The sequence below is a fragment of the Homarus americanus genome, unplaced genomic scaffold (assembly GCF_018991925.1).
Source record: "Homarus americanus isolate GMGI-L3 unplaced genomic scaffold, GMGI_Hamer_2.0 scaffold30620, whole genome shotgun sequence".
Taxonomy (NCBI): Eukaryota; Metazoa; Arthropoda; class Malacostraca; order Decapoda; family Nephropidae; genus Homarus; species Homarus americanus.
Window position 1 is genome coordinate 342,499 of NW_024744477.1, and position 17,502 is coordinate 360,000.

The 17,502-nt window shown below is 42.9% G+C and overlaps 1 protein-coding gene and 1 long non-coding RNA gene across 3 annotated transcripts in view; both read right to left on the reverse strand.

Annotated features, from left to right (window-relative positions):
- Positions 1 to 7,387: 7,387 nt before the first annotated feature.
- LOC121877929 (uncharacterized protein DDB_G0271670-like) lies at positions 7,388 to 16,374 on the reverse strand. Of its 2 annotated transcripts, XM_042383891.1 has the most exons (4): positions 16,282 to 16,374; positions 16,176 to 16,227; positions 11,781 to 12,112; positions 7,388 to 10,816 (listed from the first exon to the last, which is right to left on the reverse strand). In XM_042383891.1, exons 3-4 carry the CDS (start codon positions 11,819 to 11,821, stop codon positions 9,721 to 9,723), a joined length of 1,137 nt encoding a protein of 378 aa, XP_042239825.1. In that variant the 5' UTR covers positions 11,822 to 12,112; positions 16,176 to 16,227; positions 16,282 to 16,374; the 3' UTR covers positions 7,388 to 9,720. The 2 variants fall into 2 exon arrangements, with proteins under 2 accessions (XP_042239825.1, XP_042239824.1); XM_042383890.1 differs by having other exon boundaries at positions 16,176 to 16,374.
- Positions 16,375 to 16,690: 316 nt separating this feature from the next.
- The window catches only part of LOC121877934, a 13,183-nt gene continuing 12,371 nt past the window's right edge, over positions 16,691 to 17,502 (reverse strand). Inside the window, exon 3 of the long non-coding RNA XR_006091065.1 lies at positions 16,691 to 16,916. This is a non-coding gene — a long non-coding RNA (uncharacterized LOC121877934). The remainder of the gene's footprint in view (positions 16,917 to 17,502) is intronic.

Here is a 17,502-nt window from a genome sequence, read left to right on the forward strand (position 1 = left end):
TTACCCAGTTCCTTGATGTTTGTGTTTACAGAGGAGTTCTTTGAGGATGGGGTGGGGGGAGTCACGCATTCAGAAACCTAGCTGTGATTTTCATCCTTTTCTACACCTGTTTCCTTCGTCTGTTGTGACATTTCCTAAGGCACAGTGTGGGGATGTGGATGATCTTGTGTTACCAGATAGGGGAAATAACCTACTATACTAAACACTGGCTAATCCAAACCTTTGTGGCATATAACAAGCCCGAACGAGAAGCCTATCCTAACCATAACTCGGGAACACGAGAGATAAACATTCATATTTACACGATTTTTTTTTACTCGTATCTGATAAAAAAATCGAAATATTTCTTATAATTAAAAATATATTCTCACAAACACACAGAAAATAATATGTTTAAGGGTTAATAATATGCAATGGCGTTCACAGGGATTTATTTGCTTGTACCCAGAGACCTATCCGTAAATATGCTTCTTGAGTGGCCGCCCATGGATCAAAGGCAGTGTGACGCGCGCTAAAGAAAACTAAAATATGGAGCGTTTATTCCACTTGTTATTCCATCGTAATTGTGAAATTTACCAGGCCATAAATAGCTTCGTTTATTAATATTTATGAGTTTTAGGATTTGTTTTTTTCATCACACACACACACACACACACACACACCATGAAGCTGTTGGGTTAACCTAGCCTTCATATCTAACACACTCCGACACACACACTACCTCAAACTAACACACCTCAAGCCATGTAAGTGTCAAACGAATCCCACGACATAAAGATTAATATCACAACCGATACAAATATCCCGCCTACCAAAACAACAATAATACCTCATTTGTTTCTACGTGTGAACATTATACTTACGAAATAATGCTTCCCTCTAAGATTTATACCTTTAAGACTTATATACTTATACTTCCAAATAATATTACGGAATATTTCGATTATGGTAGTGTAGTTATAAGTGTGTTGAATAGCGCAATGGTCTATTATGACGGTATAAAGAAGAGTATAAGCGTTCGTTTCATGTCGGGGGGCGCACGGCGAGAGAATTAAATGGTTGTCCACATCTGAAGTAAATGAAGTCGTAGCTGTTCTTGTGATCATAAACCGCCTGTGTTGTTGATCCAGACAGACAGAGACAGACAGACAGACAGACAGAGACAGACAGACAGACAGAGACACTGAAATCAGCTCCTCTCAAAAAAAAAACAAGAGGCAGGCATACACACACACACACACACACACACACACACACACACACACACATAACTACCCGGTAACTACACAACCTTGACCTTTACCGTTCGCTTGTTTCCCTCCCCCAAAAGAGAGAGTAATTATACCAACATTACTCATAATTGCTGTGGCTTGTGGGGTTATAACCTAACCCCTGGAGTGAGTCTTTCCCCCTTCACTATTCCCTCTTCCCTTTTCACCCTTCATTCTCCCCCTTCCCCCTTCACTCTTCATTCTTCCCCTTCCCTCTCCCACCTTCACCCTCCCCCCTTCATCCTTCCGCCTTTTCAACACCTTAGAGAGAGAGAGAGAGAGAGAGAGAGAGCCGTGATACACTCAGTGCTTGGGGAGGGAGAGGCTACAGGAGACCGCCCACCAGTGTTTACCATAGCTGATGAGGGGAACCCGGCAGTCTGGCAATGGTCTCACTCCATGCTCTACCACCACTACCACCACTACCACCACTACCACTACTACCACCACTACCACTACTACCACTACTACCACCACTACCACCACTACCCCCACCCTCCTCCTGTGTGTGTGTGTGTGTATGTATTGTAGGCACACACATACACATACACAGGCAGTCACGTAAACTTCCTCAATTAGCTCTCCCCTGCCCGTGGACTCTCTCTCTCTCTCTCTCTCTCTCTCTCTCTCTCTCTGTATTTATTTTACACCAGATAGGAGTTACAATCATTAGCATTTACTGAACCTTAACACTGTATTTACTGGAGCATAAATTTACAACACGACCAAAAAAATACCTTAAATTCTCTCCTCTTTCCTTTCGTTAATTCCATCATAAATTCCTCTTTCGTATCTCGTTATCATCCGACTGCTGATGTAACACGAAAATACAAACAATATTGGCAATAATTAATGAAAGGTTCCTCAGATGTAAAGATGAATGGTAGTGAAGTGTACTGGTTTAATTAGCGAATATTGGCGTGAGAGTGATGAAGCGAACTCGATATTCACCGATACGTTTTACGAATACTACTCTCTCTCTCTCTCTCTCTCACGAAGGACTGACTTGTGAACCATCTCAACCTAAACTTGATTCGTATCACTTGAAGATTAGGCACCGCAGATTATTTCACCTTAAGATTAACCACCCTGGCGCTAATCTAATCTAGCTCACCCTAACACTAACCTAATCTAATCTAATCTAACGCTAACCCAAATAAGTTGATGACACACATAACACATACCGTAACTTAGGCAGTTTTAATAAGGCGGCGACACCTACAGGAGATGCCTCAGGTGACGCCAATAAACAAGAGCAACACAGAGAGAATGAGAGGCAATGGAAGTCACCACAGTAATGAGATTCTGGAACCCCTGGGCGCCTGACTAACAAACCGTAGCCTCTCTCTAACTGTTACCAAGGTGAGCTGTTGACCCAAGGAGAGGGGAAAGGGGGGGAAAGAGAGGGACAAGTGAGGACGGAGGGGGAGATAGAGGAGTGGGGAGAGAGGGGGAGGGTGTGGTCATTAAGGCTGCCTCGGGTCATTACCCCTCCAGAGAAGGTCGACCCTCTGACCACACCTCTTAAGCAACGGAGGAGGGGGGTAGGAAGGGGGGTGTTTTACTTTTTACTCCAGCTATTAAGGTAAACTATGAGGTATTTAACACAAGGTTTACAGGGATATTAAACCCCCCTCTTAACAACAGGTGTAATGATAAACCAACTTTCTTAATAGGGGTGAAGTAAAAAAAATAATAACAATACGCCTGTGTGCTCTGAATCTTAGCCAGGCTGACTTAAAAAAACATCACTTAACACCTCCGTTTAAGGCCTGACCACTTGGGTATGAGTAGGAGGATGAAGGGGAGTAGGAGGAGGAGGAAGAGTAGGAGGAGGAGGAAGAGTAGGAGGAGGAGGAAGAGTAGGAGGAGGAGGAAGAGTAGGAGGAGGAAGGGGAGTAGGAGGAGGAGGAGGGAGGAGGAGGGAGTAGGAGGAGGAGGAAGAGTAGGAGGATGAAGGGGAGTAGGAGGAGGAGGAAGAGTAGGAGGAGGAGGAAGAGTAGGAGGAGGAGGAAGAGTAGGAGGAGGAGGAAGAGTAGGAGGAGGAAGGGGAGTAGGAGGAGGAGGAAAGACATCTAAGGTAAGCGCCTCATTCTTAAACCTTTCAAGTGAAGACTGTGTTGTCAGCCAGACCTTAACTCACAAGAATCACGGCATCAGCTCAAAAAAAAAGTAAAATATTGAACGACTCATAAACAAGGCGAGGAGGAGGAGGAGTATGAGGGAAGGAAGGGGGAGAAGAGAGAAAGAGACAAGGAAGAAGTGGGAGAGTGAGGAGGGGTGGGTGGGAGGGGAGCTAAGGTGGCAGGGGAGGGAGGGAGGGAGGGAGACGCAAGAATCCACCCAGGGATGAAAGCACCTTCAGACAAGCCTGATCTAAGCACACATTACACAGGGATTATTTTTCCACGAATTCCTGTATCAGAATCTTGCCCTCTTGCATACTAGACATTTTTCAATCTTATATACCGCTGGAGCTCAATGGAAGATGTTGAAGAGAGTTCCGGCAAAATTTCCCTTCGGAGTGAGGGAGCCGGGAGGTGCTGGAGGCATTTTCATCATCAGAGCAACCTTGGGAGAGCGTGTGGGGGGCCGGCTATTGTGAGAGCCTGAGACCGGCAATCGTGAGAGCCTGTAACCGGCTATTGCGAGCCTGAGACCGGCAATCGTGAGAGCCTGTAACCGGCTATTGCGAGCCTGAGACCTAATAATGAGAATTAGGGCCTCAGTTTTTAATGGGAAAAATCTTAATGGTTTGGTATTTTTTATTGATCTTAGGACTGAAGCCTATCTGACCTATAATTAATGAAGCAAGAGGCTGGGACATTAACGAACTAACAATAACAACATCCCGAGCATCTCACACAAGCACATCCTCTCAGTTCTCTACCGAATTCTGAAACTGCGCGACACTCCATCTTATACACACACACAGACTCGCCTCAGCCCATCAGGATCCCTCGAGTCACTCACTACCACTCAGAAAAGTTAGCTTTCCTCCAGCAATCATAACTACATCAACAAATATTTATACACGTCGGCAATTGGATGAAAAGAGCAGTGTATATATAACGTTTTTCTTCGTTGATATTTTATTCCTAAGATGATACTTGGATTTAGCTTTTGTTGCGTTTCAATCTTCACCAATTTACTTAAAATGTTCGTAAATATACATATAATACACGCATAAGCATCTAGTACCATGGAGAGACAAATAGTACAATTAACAATAATCCCTAGTAACACATACTGCTCAAGTAATGTAGTCAATCATGTGGCAATTGCATGAAGTGATTTGTTGCATCACTTGAGTCAACAATATCCAAATACGTATAAATGTTGCAGGATAAGTTAGGTATACACACTCACACTGCATGTTTTTAGAAGAATATTAATTTTTAACCAGTATTTAACTATTTTGTAAACGCATGAGCTTATTTTCCCTTAGTGTTCATAGGCAATATTGCAGCCTACTATGTTCTCAAAGGCGCATGGCGGGAAAAAGAGAAGACTTGACTTTTTAAGAAAATTAATTGGGAATCAATTGGATTAAAAATGTATCGTATGATTAGGCATCTATAAAATGTAACTTGTGAAATGTGTGATTGTCAATTATTATAATGTATTTGGTTAGTGATGTAATGAAGAAAAAAAATACGTGTTGGGTTGCAAGAAACGTAGTCTACCTGGGGGACAGACAGTGATAACCATAGCTAGTTTCACATCTATATACAATACTGTACTATTATCACATTACTGTTTTATAATACACCATGATATAATAATCCACCCAATCTGTTTTAAAACCCCTGGCTTGTTCCTGTCTAAATTTACCCCCTCGGTATTGACAATTTTAGGTAACAGTGAACATCAAAGACAGCACTTTTTAATATAGCTCTCTCACCTCTAACTGAACTAGTAAATAAGCCACATATATCACGGCCATCCCACATCAAGTATCCCGTTATATCCAAGTAAATAAAAGTATATATAACGTAAGCAAAAAATAATATACACAGTACTATATAATGCTGTTTGTAGATCTGGTACCTTTTGATGTATACAATATATTTCTATTCACTATTGGCGCTTCAAATGAACAAGAATAACCAACTTAAATTATACAAGACAGAATTACCTTAGTTTATGATGTTTTTATTATTATTATTGGTAGTAGTAGTAGTAGTAGTAGTAGTAGTAGTAGTAGTAGTAGTAGTAGTAGTAGTAGTAGTTTAAGCGTCGTTTGCCAAATATTAAAACATTTGGTTTTTGTCTACTGGGAAAATTAAATTAACAAATTCCAAACATAAAGATGAACTAATTCCATGAGTAGAATATTTTATTTCGTGTCGTTAGTATTAAAGTCATTTTATGAGTTAAAGTCGATAGCATTGATGATCTCAATATATACCCTTGAAAATCACAACATTGAAATATAAGCGACAAAATTAACAAGAATAAAACTGAATGAATAGCAACTCACGTGTCAGCTGCCAGAATCTGTGTGACCTTTGTACTGCCGCCAGTCTGACATATTTTGATACCTTACAGCTTAATCAATAATGAATGTCAATCAGAATTACAATGATACTTATGTAGTTCTGGGTACTTAAGATCGCCTCATTGTTCACGGTAACTGTGACGTTGATGTCAAACAACGTAAATGAAGTTAATTCAGTTCATTTACTGATCAATAGACTCCCTGGTGGTAGGCTGTTTCATCACACTACAAATCCTCTTATATAATTCCTTTAATATCGTTGATATTTTTTTTATAATTTACTAAAATGAGAAACACTTTTGAAGTTTGCCTGACTTGTCAAAAGAAAGGAATGGGTCGTTGCTTATAAACCCAAATAAAAGTAAATTGCCTTTAAGAGAAAACTTTGGCAATTTTAGGGGTGACCACATCAAACTTGGCCAGCCACGCATGAACACCTCACATTTATTCATTTACACTATTAAATAAAGATGAAGTGCTTTATAACACTTTTTTTACATTTTTATATTATATTTATGTTATCTTAATGCTATAATGATATTAGTTGACATTCCTATGGTAGTTTTTGAAGCGTAAGATTATTGTTCGTGTGGGGTTCTAGTGATGCCAAATCTCTCGTGTTCTCCCATTTCCCGCTCCTTAAAACACTCCAGCGTCTGATAAACTTTCTCTTGTCTATTGACATTAATTTATCCTTTTACAAGTAGGGTGCAGTAGTCTTATGAAACTTCAGAACTCAATCCCCCAAAAAGCGTAGATTTAAAAGTTTGTTCGTTTAATTCTTCTGATGAACAAACTTTGATTAAATTTTTTCCCTAACAACAAAAAAGTTCGTTGAAAAATCAGACAAGTGTTCCACTTACCAAAGACAAGACAGTAGAAACAGGATGATTTGAACTGCTAGAAGTTATAATGACATTGTGAAGAGACTCAGGGAGGTCCACACAGTGTCAGTTCTTTACACAGAGTACAATAGTTATTTACATTTTAGTCTAACCTAACCTGACCTAACCTAACCTAACCTAACCTAACCTAACCTAACCTAACCTAACCTAACCTAACCTTTTTCTTATTATTGTGAGATGAAGAGGCAGATTTATAAAGTTACCACACTGCTCTACAGGTAATGAAATATATAGATTAATTCCTCGGTACATGTAAACCTTTCCATCTGTTTCTTCCATCACTTTCATAGTTCAACTTCTCCTTGGCATTTTCCTATCCTATTTATTCACCATTGATCTGTTATTGCAGTGTGGCAGCCTGTCTAGTACCATTACATATCCTACCCAATTTGTTTTCCTCCGATGCAACACAAGTTTTACATAATTTCCATTGAGTATTCGAGTTTTTGTATCCAACTTCTGTATCAACTTTTATAAGGTAAATCGATAGTTTGTTATTTTTGTAATACATTTTCTAAAGACAGTTTGTATGCAGACATTAACTGCATCTTAATAACTGATAAACTATATTATTTGACTACATCTCTACAAAATTTCCTCTACAGCATGAATATTGTCTCCAGTTATATACTGTAGCTAAGAGGAGTTATGGAGAGATCAAGCAACCTACACAGGGCAGATATACAGGTTGGCAAAATAAACAGTATACAGTAACTTATCAATTCATATATTCTGTATATACTATAAATCACCCATATATTCATTGCACTATATACCATTATGCATTTAGTACTATATATTCCAGCCATATATTGTGGGTGTGAAAAAATCAATTATACTCAGTAGTGATAAATCATTTACAGAACAAGACTCATAGATCCCAAGCATGATAAGTGGTACTATTCTATAATCTCAGTTTTAACACAAAGTTTAGAGTATACGCTAGTTCAATTCTTACCACAGGATGAACAGTTACATAATACAGTTTGGGATGTTATGTATGTTCTTCCAGTCATTTTTTTTCCTAGAACAAGAGACTGTGTTAGGGGATATAGGCAATGGTGTTATTCATTGATGGAGGAATTGTATACAGTATACCTAAATGTGGATATATCCTCATGTGTGTGTGTGTGTGTGTGGTATAGACGTATTTCCCTTCTGATTCACCTTCTCCTCCACCCTCTCATTCCTCCCTCTCATCCCTCTCTCTCATCCCATTACTCCCTTTCCTATGTTTCCCTCATTTTCTTGCCTCACCCTCGTTTCCCTCTCACCCTCTCCTCTCCTCCCTCATATTTCATAAGGTCTCACCCCTCACCACTCTCTCCTCACGTCCACACCAACACACACACCCTCTTGTTACCAACCACACCACACGTATACTCTACTGTGTTCCTTTAATACAGTTATGTCAGCCTTCAGATGTTTTCATGAATATGTGTGAGAGTTTCAAAATATACATGTATGAATGAATACCTATACATGCTGTAATATGAGATCCACTAGCATTTGTATCCATTGTCCAAGGAATAAACATATACTGTATTACTGTATTCTTCTGTGTGTTGCTGATGGGTGATGTTGGTTTGTGTTGGGAGGGGAGGGAGGAGGGAGAGGGAGAGACCAACATGGGAGTTTTCTTACAGGTCTGATGTACCATAGTAAAATACTCTGCACATTTAAAACAACAGTAAGAATAAATACAATATACTTTAACTTATATAAAATGTATACTACTAAATAAGTATACTTACACTTATGAAATTGATGTACTGATTTATCTAAACTTACAAAATATAAACTAATCATTTACTTACAAAATGTATATTACAGAATTATCATTACTTGACATACAAACTCTAATTCTTCAATATAAACATCGTTATATTCTGACTACAAAACTAATTCTTTAATATCAATACAGTTCCTAAATCATCTTAAAAATTTTAAATACTTTATATCAAAATTCTATTAATTCTATATCAATTTCTAAATACAAAATACTTATCAAAATTCTATATTAATCTCTAGGTAAAAATGCTTATTCTGACTGTCAGTTCACTATACAGTATATAATCTGATTACCATTATATTTTATTACTACTGTACTTGAGTCCTAGTTAATAAATTCCTACACTATTACTACAATACTGTTCAACACTACAGCTACAGATCATTACTAACTACAGCAAAAGGTCATTGTAGTCATATTGAACTACAAGAAAATCTGTAGACAGACTCAAACACTTATAAAGGTGTGGTTAGGTTAGGTTAGGTTAGGTTTTGATCATCTCCGGGATATCAAGACACATATATAGGTGTTGATATGTTAGGTGTAGGGGTGTGGGTGTCAGGTAGGTACAGGTGTGGGTGTCAGGTGTGTACAGGTAGAGATATGGAAAGACAACGTTCTCAGATAATTTGGTAGGAAGATAAAGGAGGAAAAATTGGCAGAGGGATTTGTAAATATATATGAACATGAAGTAAGGGAAAATAAAGTAGATATTGATGTAGAGAGGTTAAGATTCAACCAGCCGTAACACACACACACACACACACACACACACACACACACACACACACACACACACACACACACACGCAAGGTTTCCCCACGACCAATGAAACTGTGACGGCCGATTCCTCCACTGTGGCATTTGTGGTGCGTGTTGCCCTCGGCCTAGCACTGTACATTCGAGCTGTGAATTATTTGATTGTGTTACGCAGTCTGATTTTTGCTTTTATAAAATAATCTCTACAGCAATATTTTAAAATGCTTTAGAAAATATTCGTTCAGGCACATTAATTGTTGTTGTCGTTACAAAAAGTCGTTTTCTTATTATAAAATACTGAATTTTTAAAATCAATTGATTTCAAACACGCTACTGAAAAATTTGGAGAATATAAAAATAAAATAATTCTCAGGACGTTCACGTTGATCCATATTGATTATACTACTGTATTAATTTACCGTGAAAATAAGGTTTATATCACTGAACTAACATTTCTGAGGGAGAGAGAGAAATGTAAGTACGTCTTGACATTAGAAGTGAGCTGTTGAAAGGCTTTTGAGGGAATATTTGGCGCTGGTACCAAAGGGGTCCGCCAGAGTGCCACTTATAGTGAAGATGGAGTACCGTGGGGCCCTGGGGTAAAGGGGGGCGTCTGGTCGCTGTGGATCGTCCTCGGACTCTGAGAAGGTGGAGTAGCACTCTGGGTGAATCCCTGACAGGCTGGGACACTGGTCGCCTCGTCCACTGGAAGCTGGGGTCTGAAAGGCCAACCTGGAGACGTCCGTGCCTGAGTGCCCACTTGTGTCGCAGCTCTGGGACAAGTGCTGACTCGAGGACTCCTCGTAAGGGCTCCAGGAGTCGTAGTTTTCTGCTGGTTTAGAGGCCTCGAGGCGATCACAGGGGTAGTGAGGGTGATAAGACGAGAACGACTCCGAGAGAGACGACGAGACCAACTCGTCCTCGACATATCTCGTCTCCGGAATCCTCGAGGACGAATACTTACAACACATGTCACTCTCTCGTCGGCCTGAGCGGAGGACTGCGTTTAATCTCACTTGGAATTCGTCTCCAGCTGTGTTATGATCGTTGAGCCTGCTGCTGTGGCACAAGACGCCTCTAAGGGCGTGAGGACCCGCCTCCTCGCGGGATCTGACGAAGGAGTGAGAGGCAGCCAGGTTCTCCTCCACTCTCTTAGGGCAGCGGAGAAAGATGGGTTCGACATGTTTTATGTGGGAGGTCCCCGCTGACGGCGTCGACTGAGACACCACCTCACTTGTCGACACGAAGGCACTCGACTCCTCGTCCTCGACACTGGGAGAGGCCAGGTGTGTCTCACTGCCTCTACCTCCACCTTCCTTCTTGACCTCGCAGGTAGAGGAGGTGGAGGAGGGAGAGGAAAACAAGGAAGAGGGAGAAGAGCAGGAGGGGGAGGAGGCCACTGAGGGTGGGCCATCTGTGTGAGGCACATCAGTAGTGTTGTTGTTGACGGCCGCGATGATGGCCACCTTGGACACAGACGACGATGATGACGTGGAGGAGGACGAGGAGGAACTTGACGACGAGGAAGAAGAGCGAGTCCGTTCATCACGTAGCGACGCTGACAACCTCTGGCGGGACACACGAGCCCTGGGGAGAAACACACACCATTATCACCACCAGGAACAGGTCAAAACACTAATGATTTACACAACTTCAAGTCTACATCACCTCAGTAACTATTAACTTCCCTTATCCATTAATAGACCATAAAATGATTTATAAATTTAAGATTTTCTTTGGTTATTAGCTGAGGTACATAGTTATGGCCTCAAAGGGGTACAATGCTTTACCTCATGGCCTCAGGGGTACAAGTTTACCTCATGGCCTCAGGGGTACAAGTTTACCTCATGGCCTCAGGGGTACAAGTTTACCTCATGGCCTCAGGGGTAATTCAGTTTATGCAAGGTGAAAGACTTGAGGGGCACCAGTGAATCGCGCTCACCCTGGGCCAACTTCCTAAGTAGAGAGAGAGAGAGAGTCATGCAGGCCACTTGAGCCAGCTCAATATATCTGACTCAGCCACATTCTGGAGTTCACTCTCTCTCTCTCCTCACTATCCTAGGCTCTTCCCTCACTATCCCACCCTCTTGCCTCACTATTCTACCCTCTTGCCTCACTATTGCTTCAACCTGTCCATTAATTTATGAAAACTCACGAAAAACTGCGTCTTCATCACTACTGGTCCGCCATGTTCCCGGAAGCGAGTGGGGAGGTGAAGTATTTTTTCTCATTTATTTCCTTAAGAATTTTAATTTGATAACAATTTTTGGACGAAAGAAAGTTTATCATTACGTGTATGTGTGTATGTATGTGTGTGTATGTGTGTTATGTAAGTATGTGTAGGTGTGAGTGTTGTATAAGTGAATGTGTGTTTGTATGTTTGTATGTATGTATGTATATATGTATGTATATGTATTATGTATACTAATAAATCAAACAATAGACTAGGAATGACATACAGTAAAGACAAAATCAACATCACCCCCCCCATCTATACACAGGGGGGTGGGGGGTAATTAACACAGGTAAAGGTGTATAAGAGAGGACTCACCTGGGCAGGGTATTGGTGGAGAGGAAGGTGACGTCATCCATAGTAATATACCCACTACCTACCCACCTACGACCATACCCCCCCCCCCACCCCCCTTTTGGCTTCTCGGGGGAATGGATGATGGTGGGTGAGTGTTTGTGGATGATGGTGGGTGGATGTTAGCGGGTGGTGCGAGTTGGTGGATGTTAGTGGGTGATGGTAATATTGAGTGACGGTAATGAGTAACAGTTGTAAGTGACGTTAATGAGTAACAGTAGTATGTGACGGTAATGAGTGCCGGCCCGAGTGACGGTATTGAGTGACAGTAATTAGTGACGGCCCGAGTGACGGATCTGAAAGAGAGAAACAAATTAATGAATACAATTGTCATTTTAACAAGTCCAGGAACTGTTAAATTATCCACGTGATAAAAACATGTTAATATATCACTCCAGATTATTACCTGTTAATGATTTACCTGATGATTAGACACCCTAACACTAACCTAACCTAACCTAATGCTAACCTAACCTAAGCAGACAAAGGCAAAAACGCAAACAAGAAGGCAGACAGACTGACAGACAAAGACACAGACAGACAAACAAGAAGATAGACAGACATACAGACTGATAAACAGGAAAACAGAGAGACAGGAAGACAGACAGACAGACAGATCACCAAATTCCTCCTCGCGCGTGGGTATAAACGGCATAAACAATATTCATTCCACATTGTTTTATTGTTAGGTGAGGTGCGTGATACATGCTGGTGCTTATGACAGCTGTGAGCACCACTAGATGGGGCGAGTGTTGTGGCGGACAGACAGAGAGAGACAGAGGCAGACAGACAGAGAGAGACAGAGGCAGACAGACAGAGAGAGAGAGGGAGGCAGGCAGACAGAGAGAGGGAGGCAGACAGACAGAGAGAGAGAGAGGCAGACAGACAGAGAGAGAGAGAGAGAGGCAGACAGACAGGTGAGGAGAGTACAGAGAGAGAGAGAGGCAGACAGAGAGAGAGAGCAGAGCAGACAGAGAGAGAGAGAGGCAGAGCCAGACAGAGAGAGGGAGGACAGAGAGAGGGAGGCAGACAGATGAGAGGAGAGGGAGGTAAGTGTGGAGAGGAAAAGAGAGAGAAAGAATGCACATACATTGTACACACACACACACACACACACACACACACTACAAGTATCAAGTAACCTCCTAACTACCCAAAACAAGTTCTGACACAACCTTCTCCTTAACGACCTTCCCAAGTTGTTCGCACGATAACAAACTACCAATTATAAGCCAGAAACGAGCCAGTAGTCAGACTTTGACCATATCACCCGCCATAACAGGTAACATACGCGTCTTGGCCAGGATTCTCAAAGTTTTGTAGCGTTAAGTGTTTCTCCTAAATAAGAATGTGGAGGTGACGTCTAAATGACTTACTTTACTCTACACAAAAGGTAGAATCACTGTAGTTTTCTGTAGTTATTTTGGGTAAACATACTTGATTAAAAGGTAATTGGAGGCTTTACAATATAATAATCCATGGTGGTAGAGTCTCTGAGGGATGGCGACCACAGCCCACCTATAAAAAATCGCCAAAAAATAGTAAAAAACAACAAAACCGACTAAAAATAAAAATCATATTGGTCTTGAGGCAAAATCCCCACAAAAACAATAAAGGTCCAGTTATGGCTAAGCTACAAACCCAGCCACTCATAACCGGCCCTCACTCTGTACTGCGATGGGATTGGTGGATTACCCAAATTGGCTGTAGCGGTGCTGGCGGGCGAGTGTTGTGAAGGCTTAGAGAAAAATCTCTTATCGCTAGCCTGTGAGAGTTGAATCATGGGAAATACAGCAATTTATTAATACATTATATTGAGGATAGTGTAGTGTTGTGTGACGTAGGTGATGTGGACTAATGGTGTTGTGTGGTGGGGGTGTAATAACAGCAGCAACAACAACAATACCAGTGAGAACAATAATAATAATAACTACTACTACTACTACTACTAATAATAATAATAATAATAATAATAATAATAATAATAATAATAAGTGTCTGTATCTCCGCTTTAAAACAAACATTTAACAACAGGGGCGAGTGGACAGGGTAGGTTAGGTTTTGGTTTAATTAAATGGACTGGCTATGTTTACCTAACCACCTATGTTAATTAGTTTACCTGTTCACATTGATGACGTAATTCTTGAGGAGGAGGAAGAAGGGAGAGTAGGAAGGGGAGGAGGAGGAGGAGCCTGTGTGTGTGTGTGTGTGTGTGAGCGTGTGTGTGTGTGTGTGTGTGTGCGTGCGCGCGCGCGTGTGTGAGTTCCTCCCCTCAATTAAAATCAATAAACAAGTGTCATTCAACTCAACTTATTAAATGCCAACCATCTAACATACACGTCCTCACCAGTACACATCACCTGAAGAATAGACACCCTCATGCTAACCTAACCTAACCTAACGCTAACCTAACCTAACCTAACCATAACGTAATGCTAACCTAACCATAACCTACAAGACCTCCCTGGGCTCAACTCGTAATCTTTTGGGTAACTCTACGGACATCGTCACCCACGCTCAATTTACTTCCCAGGCTTTACGTCGTATTCTTAATCTCCTTCAGTACGATGATATTGTGCCTCCTTCTCTCACCAACATTCCTTCCTTCCTCCTTCACTGAACATTCCTTGCCTCCTTCACCAACACTGCTTCCTTCCCTCTCTCGCCAACATCCTCTTTTTTCCTTCACTAGCATTCTCTTCCTCCATCACCACCCTCTCCACCACCACCCTCCATCACCACCACACCTCCACTCACACCCTCTCCACCACCACTCCCTCCATCACCACCACCCCTCCCTCCATCACCACCTCTCCACCACCCTCCTCCATCACCACTCCCTCCACCTCACCACCTCCATCACCACCACCACCTCCTCCATCACTTCACCTCTCCTCCACCACCACCCTCCCTCCATCACCACTCCTCCACTCCTCCTCCATCACCACCTCCACCACCATTCTCCATCACCACCACTCCCTCCCTCCACACCACCTTTCACCACCACTCCTCCATCACCACCACCTCCATCACCACCTCCACCACACCACCTCCTCCATCACCACCACTCCCTCCCTCCATCACCACCACTCCCTCCCTCCATCACCACCACTCCCTCCCTATAGACCATAATGGTAGCCTAAGGTAGGAGGAGTATGGCACCATGGCACCATTACCACAACACAGGAGCCTCATCAGTGTGAATATAAGGCAGAGGGGAGCTCCGTGGCTGTGAGAGAGTGGAGGATATTTACTAGTAGTGCCCTGACGTCTTATGGCGGTGATGGTGATGGTGGTGAGGTGGGGGTGATAGTAGTGGTAATGATGGTAGTGGTAATGGTAGTATTGGTAGTTATGGTGCTGGTGATGATGGTAGTAGGGGTGGTGAGGGTGGTAGTGGTAATGTAGTGATGGTGAGGTGGTGGTAGTAGTGATGATGGTGAGTATGATAGTGGTAGTGATGATAATGGTAATAGTGGTAAAGACATACACAACGACTTCTTTCCCTCTGGGCCACAACACAAAAGCCACTAATACCTGGATATTTTTCAGGTAGACGGAAGGTAATTTACCAAACCTCCTCGCTGATAAGGTAGATGATATTATACTCAAGGGAATGTATAGGGAAGGGTGGCCGTGGATACTGTGTCTTGGCTATTGTAATGGGTTTAGTGTGCGTGTGTGTGTGTGTGTGTGTGTGTGTGTGTGTGTGTGTGTGTGTGGGAGGAGATGGAAGGTAGGGTGGGGTAGCGGCTGGGGAAGGGTAGGGGGTGGGGAGGGTGATGCTTGCCATCCTTTCCAGCATGATGCCAGGAAGCGTTGGTGGCGGACACAGAGCCACTCACAGATGATAATGGGGCGTGTCTGATGTGAGGCCTCAGGTGGTGATGTGTAGGGTGGTGTGGGGGGGTGGGGAGTGTAGTGGTGCTGGGGGTGGTGTGATGTCTGCCTGTCTTTTATCTCTCTCTCTCTCTCTCTCTCTCTCTCTCTCTCTCTCTCTCTCTCTCTCTCTCTCTCTCTCTCCTCTCTCTCTCTCTCTCTCTCTCCACACGTTGAAATCAGTTCTTGCTTTCAGAACAGTTTCTCCTCCATTTTCCTCTACGTCTCTTTTTAAGCTTTTCCTTTAAGATAGTGCCCTTTGTTCTCTATAAGCGCACACACACACACACACACACACACACACTTGGGTTATGTCATGTTAGGTTAGGTTATGCTAGCTTAGGTCAGGTTAGGTCATCCCACTACATTAAAACTGCACCATAATGAATAAATCCACTTTAACCCGAGTTAATGGATTAAACTTAACCCACGACTACATTAAAATCCAGCTACAAGACCCAAGAGAAGTATCAAGTATACCTTCAGGTCGTAACTTGAGAAGCTAGGTGTTAATTAGGTGGTGGGCCGCGACCTGCTGAGGGAGAGTGTGGTGGCCTGGCGTCAGATGGGTCCCGTCAGTCGCGACCTGCTGAGGGAGAGTGTGGTGGCCTGGCGTCAGATGGGTCCCGTCAGTCGCGACCTGCTGAGGGAGAGTGTGGTGGCCTGGCGTCAGATGGGTCCCGTCGGTCTGCGCGACCTGCTGAGAGTGTGGTGGCCTGGCGTCAGATGGGTCCCATCGGTGGCTGCTGAGGAGAATGTGGTGGCCTGGCGATGGATGGGTCGGTCGGTCGCGACCTGCTGAGGAGGTATGTGGTGGCTGGCGTCAGATGGGTCCCGTCCAGTCGCGACCTGCAGGGGAAGTGTGGTGGCCTGGCGTCAGATGGGTCCGTCGGTCGCGACCTGCTGGGGAAGTATGGTGGCCTGGCATCAGATGGGTCCCGTCGGTCACCCGACCTGCTGAGGAGAGTGTGGTGGCCTGGCGTCAGATGGGTCCGTCAGTCGCGACCTGCTGAGGGAGAGTGTGGTGGCCTGGCGTCAGATGGGTCCCGTCAGTCGCGACCTGCTGAGGGAGAGTGTGGTGGCCTGGCGTCAGATGGGTCTCGTCAGTGTTACCAGATCATTACCGTCGAGAACTCTTCCATGTGGAGCGGTTGGTTAGGTTAGGTTAGATTAGGTAAAGGTTAGGTTATGGTTAGGTTAGGTTTTAATAACGCCATCTACCTGGAAAACAAGAAAAGGTTAATATTTCATGAGTTTGATGACTTAGCTTAGTTAGGTTAGGATAAGTTAGGTTAGGTTAGGTTCCATTAAGTTAAAATACACTATCTAATAACTTCAATCTATTTATAAACTTGTTCTCTTGTTCACTCACTCAGCCCCGTGTTGAACAGAACATTAGCCAGTGTTCTCAGAGTTAACATAAGACTCCAATAACACCTTTAATGTGGCGTGAGAGCCTCTATTAGTGGCGTTAATGGCCTCTGATGACCTAATATATTTGCCTCCACTGTGCCACTAGGATTTTGTTAAAGCGAAAAGGAAAAAATTAAATTGAGTTGAAAAATAAAAGTGTTTGGGTGTTGTGTGTGTGTGTGTGTGTGTGTGTGTGTGTGTGTGTGTGTGTGTAGGGTGGCATGCATACATAGATACATATATATATACTTACATATGTGTACATGGGGTGTATGTATGTATATGTGGGAAGTGAGGAGTGTTCTTCCTTCTTCCCTCCCTCCCTCACTTTCTTCCCTCCCTCCCACCTCACCTCCCTCCCAGTCTTCTTCCCCTCCACATTAATTATCAGATA